The sequence below is a fragment of the Carassius auratus genome, chromosome 19 (assembly GCF_003368295.1).
Source record: "Carassius auratus strain Wakin chromosome 19, ASM336829v1, whole genome shotgun sequence".
Lineage (NCBI taxonomy): Eukaryota > Metazoa > Chordata > Actinopteri > Cypriniformes > Cyprinidae > Carassius > Carassius auratus.
Window position 1 is genome coordinate 23,646,346 of NC_039261.1, and position 27,811 is coordinate 23,674,156.

At 38.2% G+C, this 27,811-nt stretch overlaps 1 protein-coding gene and 1 long non-coding RNA gene across 5 annotated transcripts; one reads left to right on the plus strand and one right to left on the minus strand.

Moving 5' to 3' along the window:
• LOC113119892 (uncharacterized) lies at positions 1-7,220 on the plus strand. The gene is made up of 3 exons (XR_003294532.1): positions 1-369; positions 6,982-7,020; positions 7,149-7,220. It is a non-coding gene; the product is annotated as an uncharacterized LOC113119892 (long non-coding RNA).
• LOC113119876 (WAS/WASL-interacting protein family member 2-like) lies at positions 7,131-26,786 on the minus strand. 4 transcript variants are annotated; one of them, XR_003294531.1, is made up of 9 exons: positions 26,693-26,786; positions 23,262-23,373; positions 22,983-23,115; positions 22,793-22,903; positions 20,764-21,426; positions 18,770-18,973; positions 17,858-17,959; positions 9,364-9,620; positions 7,131-9,288 (listed from the first exon to the last, which is right to left on the minus strand). XR_003294531.1 is itself a non-coding variant. In XM_026289588.1 (8 exons), the coding sequence occupies exons 2-8, from the start codon at positions 23,304-23,306 to the stop codon at positions 9,580-9,582; spliced, it is 1,299 nt and encodes a 432-aa protein (XP_026145373.1). In that variant the 5' UTR covers positions 23,307-23,373; positions 26,693-26,786; the 3' UTR covers positions 7,131-9,579. The 4 variants fall into 4 exon arrangements, 1 of the variants encoding a protein (XP_026145373.1); XR_003294530.1 differs by having other exon boundaries at positions 7,131-7,261; positions 7,772-9,620; XR_003294529.1 differs by having other exon boundaries at positions 7,131-7,261; positions 7,567-9,620.
• Between the last annotated feature and the right edge of the window lie 1,025 nt (positions 26,787-27,811).

The window sequence follows — 27,811 nt, forward strand, 5'->3', positions numbered from 1 at the left end:
TGACTAAGTGGTCAAAGAGTATATTTAATATACAGAAAGTGTTAAAGAACGTTTCTGTAATCTGTTTGATATACTTTGACTAAGAGTTTAAACAGACTTGTATTACTGCTGCTGTGTGCGCACTGTATTCTTTTTTTTTTCTTTTACGTCGAGTAAAATCTACTCGCGGCCTCTGAGTTTATAAATCGTTCTGAGGAAGACGAGTACATTACGAGAAACCAGATAGCGTTCTAAATCCCCTCGTGGTTTAGAATTCCTCTGGCGTCGCGGGATTCATAATCATTCAGCGGATAGCTGGTGAGACTGCAGACGCACACGGAGTGTCTAACGTGATCGGTGGACAGCGCGTGTGTCGAAACGAAGACTCAGGTAACGTTACATTTGTTTGTTTGTTCAGCTCTTTGGAGCGAAGAGGCTATTTGTTGGTTTTCACGGCCACACCGTTCTCAAGCAACGACACAGGCCTGCAACAGGTTGGGGTTTTTAAAGCTAAGAGTGAGTGTCAAGAGGCATATATTTGTCATTTGCATAGTTAACACTGGGGAAAACTGGGCATTGAAATGCTTGTGACGAGGCTCAGACACACAGTGACAATAATAAGACATAGACGTACATGGAGAGCACTGAGATTGAGTGACTACAGTGCCCTTAGACAGAAAGACAGAGCAGTATATACAAATAAGTGGAAGTAACAGGTACAATAAAGGTAATCAGTGTTTAGAATATATAGAGTACATAAGAAGTCCTGAGGTAGTATTATGATTACTGAAGTAGAACAGTGTCTAAAATGTCTTTGTAGTGTGACGTAGAGCTAGATGTAGGAAAATTAAAGTGGCAGTGCAGATGCAATAAATAAACTTAAGAGCAGCACACATTCAGATGTATTCATGAGTAGAGCAATGTCCAAAAGTCATTGTAGAGTGTCACAGAGAAACATTAAGGAGTATTTAAAAAAAAAAAAAGGCAAGTACAATGAAGTAAACATAAGAGCAGCATGTATTCCGGTTTTTAGATGGAGGAAAGCTGATTGTTAAGTAGTCTTATGGCTTAAAGATAGAAACTGTTCTTCAGTCTGGTTGTCCTTGAACGGATGGATCGGAAGCGTCTGCCAGATGGCAGTGTGGCAAACAGGTGATGAGCAGGATGAGTGCGGTCCTTGATGATGCTGCGAGCATTTCTCAAGCAGCGAGTCTGATAGATGTCCTGTAAGGCTGGGAGTTTATGTCCAATGATGAGCTCTGCTGTTCTCACCACTCACTGAAGAGCTTTGCGGTCCAAGGAAGAGCAGTTGCCGTACCATACAGTGATGCAGTTGGTCAGAATGGTCTCTATAGTGCAGCGGTAGAAGTTTGACATGATGTTAGAGGAGATGCCAAACCTCTTCAGTCTCCGCAGGAAGTAGAGACGCTGACGGGCTGTTCTCACTATGGTCTCTGAGTGAAGGCTCCAGGAAAGATCCTCAGAGGTGTTAATACCAAGGAACTTGTAGCTCCTAACTGTCTCTACTATCTCTCCGTTGATGTGAATGGGAACGTGACCCTCTCTCTGTGACTTCCTGTAGTCCACAATCATCTCCTTGGTCTTGCTGACGTTTAGAGAGAGATTGTTATCAGCACACCATGTTGTGAGTGCATTAACCTCATCTCTGTAGGATGTCTCATCGCTATTAGTGATGAGTCCTAAGATAGTTGTATCGTCAGCAAATTTGATGATGGTGTTGGAGCTATGCTTAGCAGAGCAGTCATAAGTGAACAGGGAGTACAAGAGAGGACTGAGTACCCATCGCTGTGGGGCACCAGTGCTGATTATAAGTGAGGAGGATGTGTGATTGCCAGTTCTGACCACCTGGGGTCTTCCGGTCAGGAAGTCCAGGACCCAGTTACATAAGTGACTGTTAAGACCCAGATTTTTCAGTTTGCCTATAAGTTTGGTAGGGATGATGGTGTTAAATGCAGAGCTGTAATCAACAAACAGTATCCGCACATAGTAGACCCCGAAGCCGCCGCCATTTGCGCCGTTTAGAATTTCAGCCGCCGCCAGCCAATAATTTCTAAAGCCAAATTGAGCCGCCATCTGATAAAGTTTGGCTGATCCGGCTAGAATTATTTGCATCAATAACAATAATAATTATATCACATAGAGACATTAACACACGAAATATATAAACAATACAGGAGATCTATTTTCCCACTGGTTTCATAACAGCACAGCCTCTGCTCGTTGCTACGATACACAGACTCACAGTGAATTGACGACCAATTAAAGTTGCTCGCAGAAGAATCGATGCATTTTTTTCTCGCACTGAGGTGAAATGGTGGAAAGAAGCAAGCAAGGTAATTTTGATCTCACTTCTCACATACTTTCCTAATTCCTACTTACTTTTTTCTTTTTTTTTTTTTTACTTAGGCCTACCCAGACTTTTGTTAAATCTTCAGGGCACGATTGCACAAACACCTTAATCAAAGATTGATGTTATGGACCAAATATTTTGGAACGGAGAGATTTATAGCACTGAACGTGATATTACTGCAGTAACAAACCACCGTTTCCACATTGCTAATTCACGACGCATGCTGTACATTGAAGTGAAATGTGCAAAACTTTGTCCAAAATAATACTGATAACAGTGTGTGTTTATATTAAGGCGAGACACGGCAGGCAAAAACATCGTTTTTTTTTTTTTTCTGGTCAATTTTGAGATTTTTGGATATTTGTCTTCAGTAACATGTCTTCTTTCAGACTTGTGGTGAAAAAAGTCCGAAATACACATTTAGGTCATTATTTTACTACACTTCGTCTGTTTGAGTCTGTAGATTTCTCATAAATTCAACAAAAGTTTGCGTTCTTAATCAACATACTTCTCCGCGATCTCTGCCGTCACCCTCTAATCACATGCACCGTTAAGAAGCTCTCTCTCTTCTGTACAATCCAAATATGGTCATTTCCTTTTTATCAGCAACCAATCGTGAAAGTAAAAAGACTGAATGCGCGATCTTATTGGCTGATGATAAATTTTTAAAGCCCGTTTTCTCAAAATGTCATTTCTCTCATTGGGCCGTTTCATAGTCAACGCGAGGAACGCGAGCAAGCAACGCGAGCGACGCGAGTTGCTTAAATTGTGAAAGTAAAATCTGGTGTTTTCTTTATTACATTGTATTGCATTTTGTAGAAATATAATGTAAGCCATGCATTGCTTGGAAAGATTGAGATCTAGTTAATCAGTATAACATAGACATCTGTAGACATGAAGTGGCAGCTTCAGCCATTTGCAGCTATGAAAATTTTGGCGGCTGCAGCAGCCATTTAGCTTTTGGCTGAGCCGGCTAGCCAGCCAATAACTTCATCAGCCAACCATTATTCTCAAAACAAATGGCTTCGGGCTGTAGCACATAGGTGTCTCTTCCCTCCAAGTGTTCCAGGGCAGAGTGTATGGCTGGATCTGTTTGAGCGGTAAGCAAATTGTAATGGGTCCAAGGTGTCAGGCAGAGAGGAGCAGATGTGGGATTTGACTAGTCGTTCAAAGCACTTCATGATGACTGATGTCAGTGCTACAGGGCGGTAGTCGTTCAGGCAGGAGACGGTTGTTTTCTTGGGAACAGGGATGATGGTGGTTTGCTTGAAGCATGTGGGGATCGCTGTAAGTCTCAAGGAGAGGTTGAAGATGTTGGTGAAGACATCTGCTAACTGGACAGCACAGGCCCTCACGACACGTCCGTGTATGCCATCTGGACCTGGAGCTTTGCGGCCGTTGACTCTCTTGAAGGCCTTACTCACTTCGTGTGTGGTTAGAACCAAGAGGCAGGTTTTAGTGTCAGCAGGTATTTTCACAGCAGGAAATGTATTGTCTGCCTTAAAACGAGCATAGAATGTATTGAGCTCATCTGGTAAGGAGGCAGACAAAGACACACCACTTCTTTTCCTTCTTTTGTAGTCTGTGATGTAGCGTAGACTGCTCCACATGCGTTGGGGGTCAGAGCCATGATATTCTGACTCCACTCTGTCCCTAAAGTCCCTTTTGGCTGTTTTTATTGATTTTTGAAGGTCATACCTGGACTTCTTATAGGCAGTTAAATCACCAGAGTTGAAGGCAGCAGTCCGTGCTCTTAATTTGGCCCGCACCTCACCGTTGACACATGGTTTCTGGTTTGGAAATGATTTAACGTTAGTGGATAAAACAACATCCTCTGTGCATTTGTGGGCCCACATTACATATTTTTCGTTTAATTTGCTCGTTGATTTTCTCTGATTGTATTTTGCATTTTGATTTTGAGATTGTATTATAGATCCAAAGGGGATTATATTACTGATTTTTTGCAGATACAAAGTTGAATATTGATATTCGAGTATTATATTGGAATTTCTGATCTAAGAGGATAAAAGGTGATTTTGTGTGAAAGGAAATACACAACAGGCATTTAAGAATTTCATTTAATTCTTTTTATTTATTTATCTTTTATTTAATTCTATTTACTAAATCTATTTAAATACATTTATTAATTTATTACAATATTTCATTATTTCATCTGTCTTTGTTAAATAAAATAATTTGTTAATTGACAAGAACTTACCCTTTTTTTGTTGGATTTCATATAATAGTGTTGCAGAAAAATAATTACTTAACATCTACATTTAAGTAGGGTGATCAGTGGAGAAAACTGGAAGGAAGTAAATTCGTTAAGTCGTGAGACGCATTATTAGAACCCGGTGCTCCGCCCATCAAGGAAGAGGGTAGGGGGCGCTACACAGGTTTACCGCATTCTGCGCTCGCGTGAAAGAGCCTTAACAGCCGCGCATTGGAAACAAATACGTCAAAATACAATCACGCGCAAATTAGCTTCTCTGATACTTCTTATGAAACTGATTTCATTAGAATTGCGATGAGTATTATAAACAGTGCAAAATACTTTTAAAAAAAAAATTCAAATATGTGTTGTTCTTTTTTTTTTTTTTATATGGGGACATATAGGCTACATATTGCTTTGATACAGGATGCATTCTTTTAATAACCTTTAAATATACGGGACAATTTCGTATTTTAAGGGATATATATATATATATATATATATATATATTTATATTTATTTATTTATTTATTATTATTATTATATCTTTTTTTTTTTCTTGCCCCCCTGACTCAAATGTCACCCCTGATGATAATAATAATGTTGTAAATGCCTGTATCATCAAATCAAATAATTTAAGTTTAAATCCTGTTGAAGTGGATGATTGATAGGTGAATTTATGAAACAATTTACACTTTGATTCTTCATCTTTGGTATAATCTAAATTAAAACAAAATAATAATAATTTCAGTTTATCCTGCAGTCTGCAGAAAATAACAAAGGTTGTTGACAATAATGTGCTTACATCGGAACAGTAAACATTAAAGGGATAATCCATTTTCAAAATGAAAATTTTTTAATTAATCACTTACCTCCATGTTGTTCCAAACCCGTAAAAGCTCCGTTCATCTTCGGAACACAGCTTAAGATATTTTGGATGAAAACCTGGAGGCTTGAGACCATCCCATAGACTGCCAAGTAAATAACAGTGTCAAGGTCCTGAAAAGGTATGAAAGTCAATACTCCATCTGCCATCATCTGGGTTATATGAAGAGACGGGAACACTTTTTCTAAGAAAAGAAAACGGTCTCCTCTGTATCTCTCCATATCACCATATATTGTGCATGTATGCTCTTTTATGTCATCCACACCACAAGAATGTGCTATGTTAATGTGTTGGGATGTGTTGGATTTGTTGAAATCTATCTTATTTGTTACAAACGGCGTGAACAGCCAATTGCAACTATGTAAGATGTCGTCCACTTCAGTTATTTTAGATATACAAAACATGTCGTTATGCCGCTTAATACTGCAAAATTGTATTTGATATCAAATTTTAAAGGTGCTGTAGGGAACTTTGGTAAAAAAATATTTTTTACATATTTATTAAACCTGTCATTATGTCATGACAGTAGAATATGAGACAGATAATCTGTGAAAAAAATCAAGCTCCTCTGGCTCCTCCCAGTGTCCTATTGCCATTTGCAGAAACTCCATCGCTCCCGGTAAAAAACAACCAATCAGAGCTGCGGTCCGTAACTTTGTTTGTGTTCAAAATGTAGAAAAATGTATATAATAAGCGAGTACACCATGAATCCATTTTCCAAACCTTGTTTTTGGCTTGTCCTGAATCACTAGGGTACACCTATAATAAGTGTTTATATTCGGACTATTTTACATTGCTTCAGGGGTACCGCGGCGGAGTAACCCAGTACCTTTGTGATTCTTCATAGACATAAACAGAGAGAAGTAGTTCCGGCTACAATGTTCTTCCGCAAGACGCAAGCAGTTCTGTTTATTAACCGCTAGAGCGTCAAAAGTTCCCTACCGCAGCTTTAATGTATCAACCACATTTATTTGTATTTTTATTGCATTATTATTATTAGTTATTTACTTAGCGGCTGATGACTCTGTAGTCACGTACATTCAAGGAAAATAAGGTGCGCATTTATTAATTGTTGTAGGTTTTTTCTTCACTAGTTTTCCTGTATCTCAATTGGTAGAGCATTGACTATCAAGCGCAAGGTTGGGGGTTTGATTCCCCAGGAACACATGATAGGTAAAAATTGATAGCCTGAATGCACTGTAAGTCGCTTTGGATAAAAGCGTCTGCTAAATCCATAAATTTAATTTTTAATTTAATTTATTCACTGATACCACCTATACTGAACACGTTCCCACTGTAAATAAATAAATACCATTACATACTATCAACTGTTAACTTATTCAAAATTATTACCAGTTTTAATGTTTTGGGCCATATTCCATTAGGACTTAGTTTTAACGTCACCAATAGAAGGCAACAACCATTACAGTTTCAATTTAAATCCAATACAATTCCCATTAAAACCTTTTTTTTTTTCAGCAGGAATGTTTTATAATTTACCAAACTTTTCATTTCTCTCACCCAAACATACAGGTTGACAGCAGATGATGAATCTGTCAGAGGCACAACCAGGTTTGAGATTACCAGGATCTTTTACATAGTTAAACAGTGTTTTTTTTAGATTGGCAAAATTTCTATTACGTCAAAATCTGCTCCTGAAAAATGACACAAACATTCTTAGGCCTTGTTTTTTTCCTCAGCTTTATTTCAACAGGTGTGGACAGGCTTTAGTTAAGCATGGAATGGTGACAATGACAGTCCTCTCTCTCAATGTGAGTAAGTTATGCTCCTCTAAAGACACGTTCACTGACACCTGCTGTAGTAGACAGAAGGCGATTAAAGACAAATATTAGTCTAAGAAAACCTCCTCAGCCATTTTCATGTGCAAAGACATTTCATCAAGTAATTAGTCAAAAGACTTGATTTGAATCCTATGTTTGCCTGAAATACTATATTACAAGCTTTTTACAACTTAAAAATAGATTAATAACTATCACTACCATATCTATGTACTTGTAAATACAACATTTTATTTATTTTATTACAAATCCCGTACCGACATGTTAATCAGTAAATGTAAGGCAGAACAACAAAGAGAGAGAGAAAAAAAATTCACACCTGCCCATCTAATATACACTCCATTTGTGAATAGATCTGAAATGCAGTCTATTCTCTGGAAAATAAACAAATGTAGAAACAGGAAGATTGAACAATGTGACACTGAACAAGATGTGGATAAACTGTTATCAGTGCCAGCTTATATGGCTAGACTGACTGCAAACATCTCTAGATGAACATGACTGATAATGAAATGACTAGTTACCATATTCATGCAGTAATACTATATAGTGTAAGACAACCGTTCCAGAACCCTTGGTCATCTGAACAGCAGATGCACTGTTTAAAAACAGAAGAAAATTAAAGCAATTTTGTGGTTTACATGCAAATTTAGCCAGCGTTTATATTATAGACCGAGTGATTATTATAGAATAAATGACCTACTGGTTTCCCAAAGGAGGATGTGTTAAGACTGAACAGTGGCGCCCCCAGGAAATATTAATAGGGGTGGCCAAAGGAGGCCACAGTAAATCTTGGGGTGGCACATCAAAATAAAGGAAAAAAATAAGGGTTTGCTATATATAAAAAGAAAATATCTCTCTGTGATTTCTGGGATTTTATCGATAACGATAATTAAGACAATATTTTGCTGAGTGTGTTATTGTGCTGATATCTTATTTCTAATTTTACTGACAGCTGACTCCTAATTTTTTTAGTTTTACCTTATTTTTTTTTCTAAAAGTGTGCAGCATCTTTTAGGTCAGATACTTGCATTTGGGCTGTTACCAAGCAAATGCAATCAGTATCAACCAAATTGATCTTTGCAATGCAGAGGAAACAGAGGCTGCATCTTAAGTGCCATTTAGATGTTTTTACACTGTTTAATGCAGCTCTGTGGGACATTAAATACTTTAACCTGCTGTTACACATGAATAAATAATGTTCTGATATTTTATACATAAAACATTGAAAACTGATGTTTGAAATTATTTTAAAAATGAAAAGGTACCTTAAATGAGAACTTAAAACCTCCAGTAGGTGGCAGCAAATCACTGATAATAAGTGAGTCATTGCGATTGAACCGAATCATTTAAACGGTTGATTTATTCAGGAACAAAACACGATCTAGTCACTAGTTTAGACCATCACCTAATGTAAGCGCGCACACTGTGTTTTGTTTGGATGGGGAAGGGCAGCTACTCTGATGGCACTAATTTACAATCTTTTTTGGTGGCTGCAGCCGGTGCTGCATTTTTTTCACTTATTAAACCACTGTGAATTTACATTCTGCATTTAAATTAAGTTCCCACTGCAAATCATCCTAGCCGTGGCCACCCCTTGGGGGCGCCCCTGCGACTGAAGGAGCTGATTTATTAATGGCAGAGCATCTGTTGGCACTTTTGGACCTTTCGTTCACAAACTTACCGGAGGGTAATGAAGTCCAACAAACCCCCTGAGAGAACTTAAAGATAATGGCTGTTCCCTGAAAGGTGCACAACCAGGACAAAAGACAAAAACATCTAAATTGAACAGTTTTTTTTACAGTTAGGCTCACACTCATATGCTTTCTGCTCTGAGTGATTATTCACAGTGCATAACATGGGGTAGCGGATGAGAGGAAAAACAACAAAACACTGAACATGTTGCCTGACGTAGTAGTTAAGACATTTTCCAGGGACATGCTTTCCGCTTCCCATCTCAAGTGCTGAGCTTTACCTACATACAGGTTCTGAAAGTCATGTCTAGTTCTCAGTGCACATCCAACCGAATGTGCAGTGCTACCTAGATACAAGGGAAAATAATTAAATATAGTTAACCGTTATTGATGATGGAATGCAATACTTTCCTTTATCTCACTCTTTTCTGAGCGAAGACAACCTTCTGCACCAGACTAAGGTGATACAATGGAGCTTGCTTGAATGTAGAGGAATGTTATCCGATGGGCGAATGGCTGTTAATAAGGTGCAGGCTTTGTGTCTTTAGATGTGCATGTGAGATTGTCTGTTTATGAGCGTATGGGTCTGTGTGAAGAACCCTCGTAACCGATGCAATCCAAGCGACTGGTCACAGTGTTTACCTCCCAACAGGCGGCAAAGGAGGGGCTCCTCTCATTACTGTCAAACAAACAAAGAAATGTATGAGTCCAAGAACAAAAATCACTCTTGATATGGTACCAAAACCAAATCATAGCCATCAGACAAAAGCATTCAGCAGAGGTGTGTGATCAAGCTACTAGGGGTGTGAATCGGCACTGGTTTCACAATTAGCCGAAGGTAAAGTGCACACTCATTGTTTGCCTGGTGCTCGTGTTCTCGATGTTTCTGCGCAGATACCCGCGATCCTGAAGGCCGACGAGAGCCCCAGAGCGGTCATGCTTCACGCCGGGGTTAACGACCCCACGCTGCGGCAGACGGAGACGCTGAAGAGGGACTTCAGCAGCCTGATCGAGACGGTTTGCAGCACGACACCCGCAGCGACGATTATTGTGTCAGGACCACTGTCCACTTATCGACGAGGACACGAAAAGTTCAGTAGACTTGTTGCTTGAAATGAATGGTTGTTGTCATGGTGTATAGTACAGAAACAGCTTTTTGTTAATAACTGGAATCTTTTCTGGGAGCGTCCTAGGCTGTTTCGTGCTGATGGATTACACCCCAGCAGAGTCGGAGCTGCTTTCTGACAACATCTCCAGGACACTTCGCTCCATGTGACTAGTAAGACAATTCTCAGATAACTATTATGATGATTTTTGTTCCACCCGCTTAAATGATAAAAGTACTTGCGCTGTACAATCTATTAAGACTGTGTCTGTTCCCCGAATAGTGAAGTCAAAATATAAATTTAATGTAGGATCTAGAAAAAATCTTATCCTGATTAAACCAGAAACATGTAAAGAAAATGAACAAAAACAATTTTTAAAGTTTGGGCTCATAAATATTAGATCACTCACACCTAGGGCTGGGATAAACGATTATTTTTTAAACGATTAATCTAGCGATTATTTTTTCGATGCATCGATTAATCTAACGATTAATTTTTCCAGACCAATTCGAATTCGATTATCTCCCCATTAATTGACTACTAACAATTTATACATGTTGATTTACATATCTGAATGAAAAAAAACATGAATTCCTTAACATTGCAATATATGTTTATTTCTCTTGAAATTACAGCTTACTGAAACAAGCTTATTGAACACATAGGGCCTAGTTTACTAAAAAAAAGTTATTCTTTCAGATGAAAATAACAACTTGATGTTTAGCATTCAATAAAAAAGCTCAACCAAAATACTTGTTTAGAGCAATTTAAAGAATACAGTAACCAATGTAAACTTGAGGGCCTGAAGCTAATACAGAGAGCGCTTTTCCAAAAAAAAAAAAATTAACAGTGGAGCCAGCAGCCTGTCATAGAGACAAAAAAAAAATATCTGAATGCTCCACGTGAAACTTTGGCGTTCCGCCCTTTTTCTATCGTGTCTAATGATTTTGGTTAATATGCACGAGGGAGAGAGAGCAAGACAGCGATCGTGTAGTTTGAAAACTGTGAGTGCGCGAGCGCGCGTGAAACTTTGGTGTTTCGCTCTTTTTCTATAGTGTTTAATGATTTTGATTAATATGCACAAGGGAGAGAGAGAGCAAGAAGCGCTCGTGTTGTTTGAAGACTGTTAGTGCGCGCGCAGCTGGGGCTGTCTCTCGTACGAGCCTGACAGTCATCGTATTCTACATCACTCACCGATCAAATAAGGCTTTGACAGCTGCCCAAAAAAAAGATCAATGCAAAAAAAACCTGGATTGGTTATATAACGTTGGACAGAATGTTGATCCGGCCATCGCGTATATTCAGCGCACATATGGTAAACGTTTTACAAAAGTTTTTTAGAGAAATAAAAACAGGTCGACCTGTTTTTTTGCGTCAACGTCATTGATGACCTCGACGCGTTGTCCCAGCCCTACTCACACCCAAAGCAGTTATTGTAAATGAAATGATCACAGATAATAGTTTTGATGTACTCCGCTTGACTGAAACCTGGCTAAAACCAAAGGATTATTTTGGTCTAAATGAGTCTACTCCACCAAACTACTGTTATAAGCATGAGCCCCGTCAGACTGGTCGTGGCGGAGGTGTTGCAACAATATATAGTGATATTCTCAATGTTACCCAGAAAACAGGATACAGGTTTAACTCTTTTGCTAAATGTTACACTGTCAGACATGCAAAAGAAATCTAATGTATCTCTTGCTCTGGCTACTGTGTATAGACCACCAGGGCCGTATACAGAATTCCTAAAAGAATTTGGTTTGAGATTTTGAGAATTTGAGATTTCCTCTCAGACCTTCTGGTTACAGTTAAAAAGGCGCTAATCATGGGAGATTTTAATATTCACGTTGATAATACAAATGATACATTAGGACTTGCGTTTACTGACCTAATAAACTCTTGGAGTCGAGCAAAATGTCACCGGGCCCACTCATCGTTTTAATCATACACTAGATTTAAAAAAGGTTAGAGAAAAACGTACTGTGCCATGGTATAACGATAATACTCACTGTCTCAAGAAAGTTGCTCGTAGTCTTGAAAGCAAATGGAGAAAAACTAACTTGGAAGTTTTTAGAATTGCATGGAAATACAGTATGTCCAGCTATGGACAGGCTTTAAAAACTGCTAGGGCAGAGCGTATCCACAAACTCATAGAAAATAACCAAAACAATCCAAGGTTTTTATTTGGCAGAGTGGCTAAATTAACTAATTACCAGACGCCACCTGATTCAGATATTCCACCAACGATAAATAGTAATGACTTTATGAATTTCTTCACTGATAAAATATATAACATTAGAAATACAATAGTGAATGTAGATTCTACAGCATCTAACACTTCAGTTTCATCCATCGCACCCAAAGATAAACTGCAGTGCTTTACAACCATAGGACAGGAAGAGCTAAATAAACTTATCACTGTATCTAAACCAACAACATGTTTATTAGATCCTGTACCCACTAAATTTCTGAAAGAGTTGTTACCTGTAGCCAAAGAACTGCTTCTCAATATCATTAACTCGTCGTTATCTTTAGGTAATGTCCCAAAACAATTCAAGCTGGCGGTTATTAAGCCTCTTATTAAGAAACCAAAACTAGATCCTAGTGAGCTGGCAAATTATAGGCCTATTTCAAATCTTCCATTTATGTCTAAAATTTTAGAAAAAGTTGTGTCTGCTCAATTGAGCACCTTCCTGCACACAAATGATCTGTATGAAGAATTTAAGTCAGGTTTCAGGCCCCACCATAGCACAGAAACTGCACTTGTTAAAATTACAAATGACCTGCTTCTTGCGTCAGATCAAGGCTGCATCTCATTTCTAGTTTTACTTGATCTTAGTGCAGCGTTCGACACCATAGGGCATGACATACTCATAGATCGAATACAAAACTATACAGGTATTCAAGGGCAGGCTCTAAGATGGTTTAGATCCTACCGGTCCAATCGCTACCATTTTGTTTACTTAAATGGTGAGTCATCTCATTTATCATCAGTAAAATATGTAGTGCCACAAGGATCCGTCCTAGGTCTCCTTCTATTTTCAATATACATGTTGCCCCTTGGTAATATTATTAGAAAACACGGAATTAGCTTCCACCGTTTTGCTGATGATACTCCACTATATATCTCAACGAGACCAGATGAAACCTCTAAATTATCTAAGCTAACAGAGTGTGTTAAAAATGTAAAAGATTGGATGACCAATAATTTTCTCAAATTAAATTCAGATTAGACAGAGATATTAATTATTGGACCAAAACACTACACAAAATCTTGTAGATTACAATCTGCATCTAGACGGATGTAGTGTTACTTCCTCTACAGTCAAAAATCTAGGTGTTATATTAGACCGCAACTTCTTCAAACAGCATTCTTCCATCTTAGAAACATCACCAAGCTATGAAATGTGTTACCCTTTTTCTGATGCAGAAAAGCTAGTTCATGCATTCATGACCTCTAGACTGGACTATTGTAATGCACTTCTAGGTGGTTGTCCTGCTTCTTCAATAAACAAGGTACAGGTAGTCCAAAATGCACCGGATAGAGTCCTTACAAGGTCAAGAAAATATGACCCCAATTTTACAGTCTCTGCACTGGCTACCTATTAAGTTCTGTATCAGTTACAAATTATCATTACTATACTATAAGGCCCTAAATGGTTTAGCTCCTGCGTACCTAACTAGCCTTCTACCAAGCTACAGTATTGTTCAAAATAATAGCAGTACAATGTGACTAACCAGAATAATCAAGGTTTTTAGTATATTTTTTATTGCTACGTGGCAAACAAGTTACCAGTAGGTTCAGTAGATTGTCAGAAAACAAACAAGACCCAGCATTCATGATATGCACACTCTTAAGGCTGTGCAATTGGGCAATTAGTTGAAAGGGGTGTGTTAAAAAAAATAGCAGTGTCTACCTTTGACTGTACAAACTCAAAACTATTTTGTACAAACATTTTTTTTTCTGGGATTTAGCAATCCTGTGAATCACTAAACTAATATTTAGTTGTATGACCACAGTTTTTTAAAACTGCTTGACATCTGTGTGGCATGGAGTCAACCAACTTGTGGCACCTCTCAGCTGTTATTCCACTCCATTATTCTTTAACAACATTCCACAATTCATTCACATTTCTTGGTTTTGCTTCAGAAACAGCATTTTTGATATCACCCCACAAATTCTCAATTGGATTAAGGTCTGGAGATTGGGCTGGCCACTCCATAACATTAATTTTGTTGGTTTGGAACCAAGACTTTGCCCGTTTACTAGTGTATTTTGGGTCATTGTCTTGTTGAAACAACCATTTCAAGGGCATGTCCTCTTCAGCATAGGGCAACATGACCTCTTCAAGTATTTTAACATATGCAAACTGATCCATGATTCCTGGTATGCGATAAATAGGCCCAACACCATAGTAGGAGAAACATGCCCATATCATGATGCTTGCACCTCCATGCTTCACTGTCTTCACGGTGTACTGTGGCTTGAATTCAGAGTTTGGGGGTCGTCTCACAAACTGCCTGTGGCCCTTGGACCCAAAAAGAACAATTTTACTCTCATCAGTCCACAAAATGTTCCTCCATTTCTCTTTAGGCCAGTTGATGTGTTCTTTGGCAAATTGTAACCTCTTCTGCACATGCCTTTTTTTTTAACAGAGGGACTTTGCGGGGGATTCTTGAAAATAGATTAGCTTCACACAGACGTCTTCTAACTGTCACAGTACTTACAGGTAACTCCAGACTGTCTTTGATCATCCTGGAGGTGATCATTGGCTGAGCCTTTGCCATTCTGGTTATTCTTCTATCCATTTTGATGGTTGTCTTCCGTTTTCTTCCACGTCTCTCTGGTTTTGCTCTCCATTTTAAGGCATTGGAGATCATTTTAGCTGAACAGCCTATCATTTTTTGCACCTCTTTATAGGTTTTCCCCTCTCTAATCAACTTTTTAATCAAAGTACGCTGTTCTTCTGAACAATGTCTTGAACGACCCATTTTCCTCAGCTTTCAAATGCATGTTCAACAAGTGTTGGCTTCATCCTTAAATAGGGGCCACCTGATTCACACCTGTTTCTTCACAAAATTGATGACCTCAGTGATTGAATGCCACACTGCTATTTTTTTGAACACACCCCTTTCAACTAATTCAACGAATTGCCCAATTGCACAGCCTTAAGAGCGTGCATATCATGAATGCTGGGTCTCATTTGTTTTCTGAGAATCTACTGAACCTACTGGTAACTTGTTTGCCACGTAGCAATAAAAAAAATATACGAAAAACCTTGATTATTCTGGTTAGTCACATTGTACTGCTATTATTTTGAACAATACTGTACAACCCATCACGCACCCTAAGGTCACAAAACACTGGACTTTTGGTAGTTCCTAGGATAGCAAAATCGACTAAAGGAGGTAGAGCTTTTTTACATTTGGCTCCCAAACTCTGGAATAGTCTTCCTGATTATTTTCGGGGTTCAGACACACTCTCTCTGTTTAAATCTAGATTAAAAACGCATCTCTTTCGTCAAGCATTTGAATAATGTATCTTAAATTGTTTGTATCTGATCAAATGTGCATTCTTATTCTTTAGCTTGGGTTAAACTAATTAATTTTACTTTGTTGGAACAGCAGCTATGCTAATGATGTGTCTAATTGTTTCTATGTTTTGCCACGGGATTTACAGAACACCTGAGAAGAGATGATGCTGACCCTCAGAGGACCTCAGATGATGCTAACCCTGAATCAACAACAGAACTAACAAATTTTTTTTTTTGTGATTGTTGCGGGCAAAAATCCTTGATTTTGGAATATGCGGGATATTTTTTGCAATTTTATGAGATGAAATTGCGTGAACTTGCAAAAACTGTGGTTTGATGAAAAAGAGAAAGAAAGGTGATTCCACCAACACCTTTTCTCACTAGGCTACTACCTTGATGTAAAGAGTAATTTCTTATTACTTCCTATGATGAGTGAGCATACTAAATCACAGAATATTTAAGTTGCAATCTCTTACTGCAACGTAAATTATTTTACAAACTACTAATATAATTACAACTAAGTTTTTGGTACTGTTCTGTAAGGAAAAAAGTGCAATCTTACAAGTGTAAAGTTGCATCAACTTCTGAATGAAACTACAACAGTGTTAGTAGCCTAGTGAGAAGGTGGTGTTGGGGAAATCACCTTTTTTTTCTCTATTTCATCAAACCACAGTTTCAATATAATTTGGCTCCATTGTTATGTAACAAATCGGGAAACTGCTTTGCGCGTTTTTTTGTGCTTATTTTTGTTGGCAAATAAGAATGATTTGCGCGCTTCAAGTTTCACCGCGGGGTTTACAGATAATGTTCACGTCACGTAATTATGTCACTTCATAAGGTTCCCAATGGGAATAGGGGGAAAATGGCGCTTTACTTGTGTGAAGTAAACGCAACATTTTTCAACTTTCTCCTAATATATATGCGAGTTTTTTGCGACAAAAATACAGGGATTATGAAATCATGCTAGCCCCGCATATTTTGCTTTCTGAAATCGGCAATTTGTGCGGCAAAAGAGCGGCGTATTTGAAAAAATGCGACCCCGCATAAATATGGGGCCTTTGGCTGATTATGCATTAAATCAGGCGATCGCATAATCATGTTTTTCTAGAGGGACTGATTAATAATGTTCATCATCTGGCTGACTACGACTTGTATACATTTTTCTACAAATCCTGTCATACGTGCACAGACTGACAGTCACCACTTATAAGCTATTAATAAATATTGTAGAAAGATATTTTTGTGTAAAGTTGCTTTGTAACGATTTGTATTGTAAAAAGCGCTATACAAATAAACTTGAATTGAATTATCATGTCAATGATTCAATTCAATATCATGGTTATATCAAATTTATTTTGTGCATTTTCAGGCTACTTTTAAAAATAATTACGTTAAATTAAATATTAGTAATTAATTATTGTTAAGAATTAGACAAAGTAAATATAGCTTTGAAACATACAAGCAAATATAAAGAAATAAAGGTGGGAAAAGACGATTACAAGGGATAAACAAAAAGCACTTTCAGTATAACAGTGCTTTTAAGAATACAAAATTTACAGACAAACATAGTAATGGGTTTTTCTTTTTTCCTTAGCATTAATGTTCATAAACAGTGGCAGTTTTAATAGACTGCATTCACACTAATGCACAGATCCGTTTACACACATCGGTTGTTTTGTCGTGTTCTGAATACATAACTGACTGTTTACACACTATTTTCGAATCATAAAAGTATTCAGAGATGCAAGTGCTTTTAAATGCAGCCGCAAGCTTCAGGACAAACAAACACGAAGCGTCGAGCATCTAATACCTACTGCATTCCAAAAGGCAGAAATGAAAGCGTATCTAAAGTAAAAAAATAAAATGCAGCGAGTGGAACTCCGTGGATATTCTGTGCAATGAAGCCACTGCAACAGTCTCCATATGTGGGGAAAATGCCAAGCACAGATTTAAAACTGGAGTGTATATTTAATACTCGCGTGACAAGCATGTATACGAATTACGTCAATAGGCTATAATTGATTGTGGTCTATTACTGCACTGATGAAGAATCGTCCATGTATGCATCGCAATGCACTGATTAATTTTGACACCCCTAAAACCTACTGAAGATGAAAAGCATGCAGCAGTTCTGTCTTTACACAAGCTCCTGAAAGCATACAAGTGATCAAAGGAGGCTTTGTGCTCACTGTCAGATGCATTTCATGTATTTGTTGAAGCTTGTGGTTTTTCTGAACAAAACTGCTAGATTGAAATGTTAATTTCTTGGGACTTACCTCTGTTAGCTTTGCTTGGGTATATCTTAGTGAAGTGTCTATACTCTTCTGGAGGAGGGAAGTCATCCAGAGGATGAAAAGAATACTTGGACTCAAAATCATCTGATGGAAGAGACAAATAAAGAAATTATGTGTATAGCATTTTAAAAAAATACTTTATTCAGCAGGACACATTACATTGATCAAAAGTGACAGCAAAGACATTTATCATGATGTTTGAAATGAATTTTGAACTAAATCTATCGGGTTTCCACAAAAAATATTAAACAGCACGACTGTTTTCAACATTGATAATAAATGTTTCTTGAGCAGCAAATCAGCATATTAGAATGATTTCTGAAGGATAATTTGACACTCAAGGTTTAAATTAAAATAAGTTCACAATACTACTGTTTATACTCTGGATAGAATGTCTGCTAAATGCTTAAAAATGTATAAAATGCCATTTTGCAACACCACATAATTACATTATTGATGATGTTAGAAAGGGTGAGCACATGCCTAATAATGCCACTAGATTGTCTAAAAAAGTCAAATTATTTAGAGCAATTATCTTGTTAGCATCATCATACACTAAATATGCAGTGACTCAGTAACAGCTGCAACTGCGGATGCCTGTCAACTCATTTTATGAGTAACTTGTTTTTATATGAAAATTAATCTGAATATTTCTAGATTTATAACTTATAACTTTATATATATTTTGCACAATACCAGGGCCCAAGAATAAAGACGGGCCACTGTGAGTGTGTTTCTGTAATTCACATGACAAAGCCATCTCTTGCCCTAGGAGATGAATGCAGAGCCAACGCTTAAATTTGGAGAAAACATCCTCCTCTCTATATGAACGGAGGATGATAAAATGAGGATGTGAGGACAGGTGCAGGGTGAGAGTGAGCATGAAGGACTCACCTACAAAGGAACGGGAAATGGAAGTTTGTCCATTGCGGATGGGCGGGGGAGGGGGCGGGGGTCCGGCTGGTGTGCGGGAGGGGGGAGGAGGGGGCTTGCCTCGACTTGGGACATCCGAGCTAGTGCCATGAGTCCGGTGAGGAGGTGGAGGCGGCGGAGGAGCATCCCGACCATTTCGTGACGGCTGCCCAGGAACTGGAGGAGCTAGTTAAAGAAAGATACATTTATGTTGAAACAACCAGCAAATAACTAAAAGACAAACATCAATAGATAAATCATTTAAAATTATATTTCTCATGTACAACAGTTCAACTCCATATGACAGCTTTGAGTGAGGTTCAATCTGGGGTTGACATGCCCCATCCAACTGTTTTGATGTTATGATGAAGTTATGTGAATAAATGCTTAGATTTCGATCTATTCCTTACACAAATATAATCATGACTCAGAATAAAATGGCCTTATTGTTATAATCTATATCTATAGTGATTTTGTGGTGTCCTTTAAGGAAACGGAGAGATGTGATTACAATGACAGATGTATGAAAAACAGAAGCTTCAAAATTCTACTTGTGTGTTAAACATAAGTTAAATAGTAAATATTGACTGTTTTTCAATTCCAAGAATGCAAAGAACAGACTTGAGTTCTCGTGGAGCTTTCTTGGAAAAACTAACTCAATAAGGACGTGAGAACACCGAACACACCTGTATGAGTACTGAGACGTGCTGCATTCTTGCTTAACTGAACGTATAATCACAGCATGAGCAGCAGCCAATGAACCATAAACATAACAAACATATGTCATCATAACCTATTAAAACAATTCAAACTATTATAAACAATATTTACATGCCATATAATTCTATATCGTTTTATTTTACAACATTACACATATTGAGAAACAGAATCATTTATTCTGAAGCAGTCTCATCAGTGCTCTATCAGGTATCATTTTTTTAGTTTTTGATATTTGCCTTAAATTGATTGCTGTTACACTTTTTAACTCTATGAAGGACAATACTAAACTGATTAAATGTACATGTCTTTATTTACATAGAATTCTTACATGTGATCAATATATTATATTAGAATAAGAAGACACTGTATGGTTGTTACTATTCAAATGAAATCAGTATCAACAAACTCCATCTGTCCAAATGCATAAAATATTGTGTGACGAGTGGGGCGGAGCCGAGAGACCGGTGAGTGTGGCAGGTGTCCCACGTCTCTCGGCCCCGCCCCACTCGTCACATATTGTAATTAGATTAATGTTTTACTTTATTGACAGACAAATATGAAATGTTGTAAAAATGCAATGATACTTTAAAATATGAAATGAAACTACCAGTAGGTGGTGGCAAGTCACTGTCTTAATGAGTGAATCATTGATTCAACCGATCGTTTAAATGGCTGATTCATTCAATAAATGAAGCAAGTAACCGTTTTTATAAATGGCTCACTGAATCATTGACTCATTCAAAAATTAATAATTCTCCGGAGTCTGAACTGAGGTGACCTTGATACTGTTTATACGTTATCCGTTATTAGTCACGGCTTACACAAAGTAATAAAATCAGAATCATTCTTGCCAAAGTTTCGGTGCAGCCCTAGTTATTGTTTGTTATTCAAATTTTGATCAGGTTACTTGTCCAGTCGGGCAAGTAAAATTCTTTCACTTGCCCCTTTACAAAACCAGACAAGCGTTAATGTCAAGACGTGTGTGTGTGTGTGTACATATATATTTATTTATTAATACTTTTACTCCACAAAGTTGCATTAAATCAAACAAAAGTGAAAGTAAAGGCATATATAGTGCTACAAAAGATTTATATTTCAAATAAATGCTGTTCTGTTGAAATGCTGCTCCATTTAAGTTGTAATATTTCACAACATTTATATTTTTACTTCTCTATTTCCGAGAGTAGTGTAGTTAAAAAATAATAATAATAATAATAATTGTAAATTATATAAATGTCACAGACAATAGAGTTCACCTGCTCCTCGTCCCGGGGGCTCTCGTGCTGGAGGAGGGGGTCTGGCGGCCTGTGGGGTGGGGGATGGTGGTGGGGGCGGTGCATGTCCACGTGTCGGAGTGTGTCCACCTGCTGAAGGCTTCTTGCTGAGCGAGTTGTGTCTCTGGGGCAGTTGGGGGGAATCCTCATTCACAGGACTGGAGGGGCCATTGGAAACCCCTGACTGCTGACGGTATGGGGGCGGCGGCGGGGCCAGGGAGGAAGAGGAGGATGAAGACGAGCGGCTGCTCGCAGGTGACGGAGGTGGTTTCACAGGTGGAGGTGGTGCGTTTTCACGCACCAGCGCTGGAGAAGGTCCTCGCTGCCCTGGAGTTGGCGGAAGTGGCTTTTCGCGATTGTACAAGGGCGCATTGGCTTTCTGCGATGGAGCAGGAGGAGCATTTCCACGCCGAGACATGGGGGGTGGTGGAGGTGGGGCAGAAGAGCTGTGCTTCATGCCTGTAGATGGGCTGCTGCCTCCACCGGGGGAACGGGAGAGATCAGGCAGGGACGGTCTCTGGGAACGGCCAGACTCTGGAGAGGCCTGCTGAGAGGGACTGTCGGGGTCATCGTGGCTGCCGGCTGGGCGAGGTGCAGCAGAACGAGTGCCAGGAGGGTGCAATGCAGACCGGCCTGCTGCACCATCTGCAACACAACCGGTTCATATCTGAGAAACACTGGCACAATAATTAAATATCAATCATATTTTTAGACAACGATTACTACAGAATGAATGAGAACATATCTGAAAAAACAAAGTATGAAATCTACACATTCTTAAAAGTAAAGGTTGTTTTTTGGCATCTATGTTTCGATGAAGAACCTTTAAGATCCATGGTATCTTTCCATTCCACAAAAGGTTCCATTACTGTACATGCACAAAATAGAAAGGAAAAAAGTTTTCCCCGGTAACGTCTGAACAAAAAGCAGCAGTGAGCTCACAAACACTGCTTTATCTGGTATAACATACAAGATTATATTAAAATGACATTAAACATTTTCTGAAGACAGTTGGTTTTCTTTCAGACGTATTGTGATATAAAAACACATGCCGCATTTTTTTTAAACATGCAGTGCTCAGGTTTATTTAACTAAGTCAAAGCCTTTTGGGAAATGTATTTGTAGCGGTCAGATTTGATATTGTGGCATGCCACCACAAATAAGTCCATGCATAGGAAACACATCCCACGGCATAATAAACTAAGTTAATTTCAGTTTTTTTAGCATATCGAGCACAACAGAGGGTGTTAAGACAATTACTTTTTTGGATTAACTATTCCTTTGCGATATGGAAAAAAAAAAAAAAACCTATCGCAATTTCTTTGATACATTTTATGATTTCGATTTTTATCTCAATTTTGACACACAGATATGCTTTACAGTCAAAATTTTATTCATTATGAATTTGAAACATATTTCCAACAGAAAGCCAATTACAGCTTTATCAAAAAGTTGCAACATGTCTCTAGGACGGACATAAGTCAAAATAATCACTAAGTAAAAATGTCATGGCAAAATAATATAAATAAATATATCCCATGTTCAAGGACTTTTTTTCCATGCATTAGTCATAGATCTCATTGTAGTGGTGCCTCAGGTGTTGAAATAGTTTTGTTATACATTATACAGCTTCACACGTTCTCCCTCACAACTCTCTCTATTCTCATGTGCTAGATAATAATTATTTTCTATTTCTAGCCTTTTACCGCATGCAGTGTGAACGTTCTGATCCATTAACATGGGCTCGGAAATAAGACACATCACAGACAGTGTGTGAACCTGGAGTTACGTAGGCATATGCCAAGTTTGTTCTGTTTTCACGCTAGGCGCGCTGCATTCTGATAGGTTCAGATAGCATACTGCGGGAGGTCGAGGCCTCAAAAATTGTGCTATAAAGTGCTTTAGAAACTGTACTCGCTCAAATTGTGATTTTATGACAATTTCGATTAATCGCACAGCCCTATTGAGAACCACCACTTTAAATAGACAACATTTTTAATTATCATCACACCTCCTACAGATCGTAATTTTGGGACGCCACCCTGAAATAGCCCTCCCACTGGCTGGACCACGGCAGAAGACCCTCCACTGCTGGACACGCCTCCGCCACTTCCTTTCGGCTCTGAAAAAAAAAAATTCAGTGATATCCCACATTTGCTGACCTATCAATTTCATGCAATTCTCAGGAGTCCTCCACTTACTCTCAATCAAAGGTGCACTCCTGTCATTGACAACGCCAACTTTCTTCAGCTTGGTCCCTTTGCAGATATCAGAGAGCAATGCCCCTCTGCCCTTCGTTTCATCTCGGCTCAGCTTGGGAGGGGTTGTGTTTGCCTGTGGATAAACAGAGTGTTCCTTTATTTGTTCAGGTCAAGTTTTCACAGAGGCATTTGAAGTTTGCATTGATCATGCTGTGAATATTTTCGAGGTGAGGTTTTGCAGTTCCTAATAAAGTTACCTGCCAAAGAGAGAGTACTTACCTGGCTAAGGGTGGGGGGAGGAGGGGGAGGGGGAGGAATGGGCATCTTGGATCTCTGTCCGGTGTTTACAGCTAAGAGTATTGGACAATTAAAGCTTTGTGAAGACAGTTACCTATAGAAACAGAAAATAATTGTCAATCAAACTGATTATATACATATAAAATGTGTGTTTGCATTTAGGGTTAACTCGGAAAGACTAGGCCTTGTTTCCCCATGAAATATGCAGTAAGAACAGTAAAACCCTAAAATATTATTACAGCTGTTTTCTATTTAAATATATTTTAAAATGTATTTTATTCATGTGACGTTTCGGCTCAACGAGCGTTTCTTAATATTATCAGTGTTGAAAACATTTGTGCTGCTTCATATTTTTGTGGAAACTGGTATTTTTTTATTTTCCTGATTCAAAGAAAGTTCATTAGAATAGCATTTATTCAAACTTTTTTAACATTGTGCCTTTACTGTCACTTTTGATAAATGTAATGGATGCTCGCTGAAAAAAGTATTAACTTTTCACTAGGGATGCACCGATACCGATACCGGTATCGGCCTTGATACCACATTTTCTAAAGTACTCGTACTCATTAAAAGTCCCCCGATACCGGGGACCGATACCACGGTCTGAGAAATGTCTATGTTTGAGCGGCGTGTAAGGGGTTAATCAAAGGCGCCGAGTGCCCACCTCCAGGCTCCGCCCCGGCTGCAGGTCAGAGTGGGGAGAAGGCGAGGCGAGCCAACATGTCAGCCGTGTGGAACTATTTCAAAGTGAATGAAGACGACAAAACAAAGGCGGACTGCAAATTGTGCTCAACAAAATTGTCCAGAGGCGGCTCAAAAGGTAGCGCATTTAACAAGTTATTTAATCAAGCACCTAAAATCCCAACATGACAATGAGTACAAAGAGTTTACCCACACTTCTAAACCAACACAACCCACGCTGCAGCAAACTCTTTCAAGACGAGAGAAAATTTATATATAAATGACTATTTATATATAAACTAACAATGAGGCAATAATAATTGGCTCAAATAAAACATCAAAACCAAGAAAGTACATGATTGTATTGAACACCACTGTTAAAATACATACTGTTTACAAAGCTCCTGTGTAAATTCGCGCTAGATGGATATATTTGACCATTTCGACTCACAGCTTTTTGTCACGTTCCTCCATTCATCAGGGCTGCGACTCTGCAGTTGAATACTATAATGTGTGTCTCGTGTTAATAAAAGCAAAACATTCTGACTGACTTCTAATGTGACTGCTACATTTTTTTCTAATTTCAGAAGCCGTTTAACTCGGATATACGTCACAGCAAGGAAAAAATGACAATCTCAACTTCCGTTTCATGCCGACTTTAAGCCCTGCATTTCACAAGTCCACAACAACCAGGCGGCAAGGAAGTCGACCGGAAGTTGAAGTCGGCTGCGTGCTGCCATCTTGTAGCAGAACTTCACTGGCGTTAGCATCCCATTGACTCCCATTCATTTTGGCGTCACTTTGACAGCGAATAACTTTACATCTGAGGCGTTTAAAGACTCCGTTTGTCCATTATTTATTTCTAAATATACACGACAATGTATAAAAGACTCCATTACTTTCTATGTTACATCATGGCCCCGTAGAAACAGTTTTTGTAAAAAATAGGCTAACGATAGCGTCATAACCACTCGACTCTCTGTCGCATTACCGTACAGACAGGAGGAGAAGCTCGCAGGCAATTAACTTAATATGGCGTACTCGCGTTACATTTTAAAATACTATACAAAATAATTAATCAGAATACTTACTCCTGCTCACTCACGCCAAAAAACTCCCTGCTCAATCTCGCCGTCTCTGCAAGATTAACGATGGCAGTTTGCATGCACAGCTACTAGAAGATTTACATCTGTCAGACAGGTTGCTGACGTCGTCAAGCTTCGTTTGAGTCTGCGCGTCAGAAACGGAAGTGCTAAAAAAACACTAAAAATGGGCTTCAATTGTCTCAGTTGAGTTCCAATGGGGTCGCTGTGTCCATTTCTTTTACTGTCTATGACAACAACAGACAAATTCGGAAATGGCTATTGTGTTTTATTTTTGTGTTTGATGAATCCTCAGTGAATCCTACAGTGCCGAGACTGCAGAAAAGCTACTTTTCTTAAAAATAAAAAAAAACCTGCCACTCACTTTTTCTAAATAGGCTCCATTAAGTGAGTCGTCTTAGACTCGATGTTAATACCTACCTCAGTTGCACTATCTGCCGCAGCTCTATGTTGGTTGATGTTATTAGTTTATTCAAATATTGTGCACTAAATAGCAAAGATGTTTATTAATGCCCCTTGTGTTGTCCAAAGCGGCAGAGTTTACAACAAACTGAAAAAAATACTTGGGTTGCACTGTCACTGTTTAATTTTTTTTATAATTATTTATTCTGTAATATTTTGCATACAACATGCTTTTCATTTTAAATAAATGTTCCTAATTCCAAACTAGTCCCTTGTTTTTTTGTTAAATTTATATGACTAAAGCTGTTACGTGTAAATTGAAATCATGTTTTTTTTATTAAGTACTCGGTATCGGTATCGGCGAGTACTGAAATGCAAGTACTCGTACTCCAAAAAAGTGGTATCGGTGCATCCCTACTTTTCACAAAAACACATTATAAACCTGTCAAATATATACAGAATATATAACGGATTTAGTAAATCTGACATTCAGAAATCAGTGATTCGCAAGTACTTCATAATTCATAACTGCTGGAAAGTTGTGCACATATATTATCCAAGGTCCAAACAGACAACCCAGATGTCTGTCATTACAAACAGGCAGTCACTGATCCATATTCTTCAGCATTTAAATTATAATCCTCTTATTTAATAAGTTAACAAGCTGACAACGACACACATCTGTTACATCTGGCAGCTCATGACTTTAACTTAACAGAGTATTATCAGTATTTCTTTCTCTCATTTTGCCATTTTAGAAAAAAACAGAATGGAAACTACAATTGTTATAACTGTAAAACATATAAATGTGAATGGGACATTCGCATTTTTGATGCCTATGATGGCTAGAATAAACTAAGCAGTTGATTCCACAATAAATGAGTGTAGTTACTTTGGTAACTGGATTAATTTGGATGTAAACAACACGGCCTGCAGGCTACGACCGTTTGACCCGCTTAACGTTACTCTTTTCAACTCATTTCGCTGACGACAAAATCATTAAACATTGCTCATCAGGTGACTGTGAAATGTATGTCTCGTGTTTTATTTCCATATTCATTTGTATGTTGACTTAGCTCGAATTTAGCCTTAGCTAAGCTTGTCCTCGCGCTGGGCAGGTGCGTCTATCACGTCAACACCTGCCAACGGTGCGTGGAAAAAAAGATCCCTCGGACAAACCTGACATAACGTGTTTATGTAATGAAGTAATACAATGTTTGTGCCTACTTTTTCCCCACAATGCCCGATGTTTTCGCAAACCGGGTTCCATTCAGACATGATCTCGCGCGTCAATCGCCGTGATTCGCTGCTGCTCCGCCGCTCAAACCGGAAATTACGTCACTGTACGTTTTGGCGTGTTAATGTTTATTATTTATTTTAAAAGAGCCATCTTTATTACATTATTGCACACAAAGCTGCGAAAATCTGAGTGCTTGGGATTATAATGTTTGGGTTTCTATTTTGCTATAATCCTTGCTTAACTCGTACTATATTTCGCAACAAAAAATATACATATTTATTATTATATATTATTAAATTGAATTTCCAGTTTTTAGACCTTGTGAACATGGTATTTTTTGGTGGTAAATCACACTTACACATGATGCAAAAAAAAGAAAAGAAAAAAAAAGTAAGCCCTCCTTTATATCGTAATGGTTTTGTGAGAATGTTTTGTTTCAAATGCTTCAAAATTTGATTATTCGCAGATAATTAAATGATTCCATATTATATATAATCTTACCAACATCATGTCACTGAAACTGATGTCCACACAAAATGCGTGCATGATAACTAGTTTTGCTTCGCCTAATAAAGTATTACCAAAATATCCCCTATTCTCAAATGCAGACTCTCGTGTATATTTCATTCAAGCAATGCTATTTTATGATACTGAGGAAGAAATAAAACAGCAAGTGTCCTAAATACCAGAAATGCCCAATGTTGACACGTGGTGGTGCTATAAGATGTACTATTTTGATTTGCATGCCTTATTACAGTCATATGTGCTTTAACTGCAAGTAAACAACTGCACATTGTCTGTGGTATTACATCAGCTTACTTACTATGCGTCACATGCGTACTATGCTTTCTTAGCATCTAGGCTCGACTATTAAAAAACAACTTTCACAACATCAAATTTAGGTTAAATTATGTGTGTGATAAAAGGGTTCAGCAAGTAAAACTTGTCAGATAAGCCTTAGGCTGGAGTGTCAGTAGATTATTTGTTAATCTTAGCAAATAATTTACTTTTTAAACTGACTTTTATATATTACAACTGCTTCAACGAAACAGTAAATATAAGCCTGGATAAGTGGGTCATTTATTGTATGAAGATGTTATCCGTAC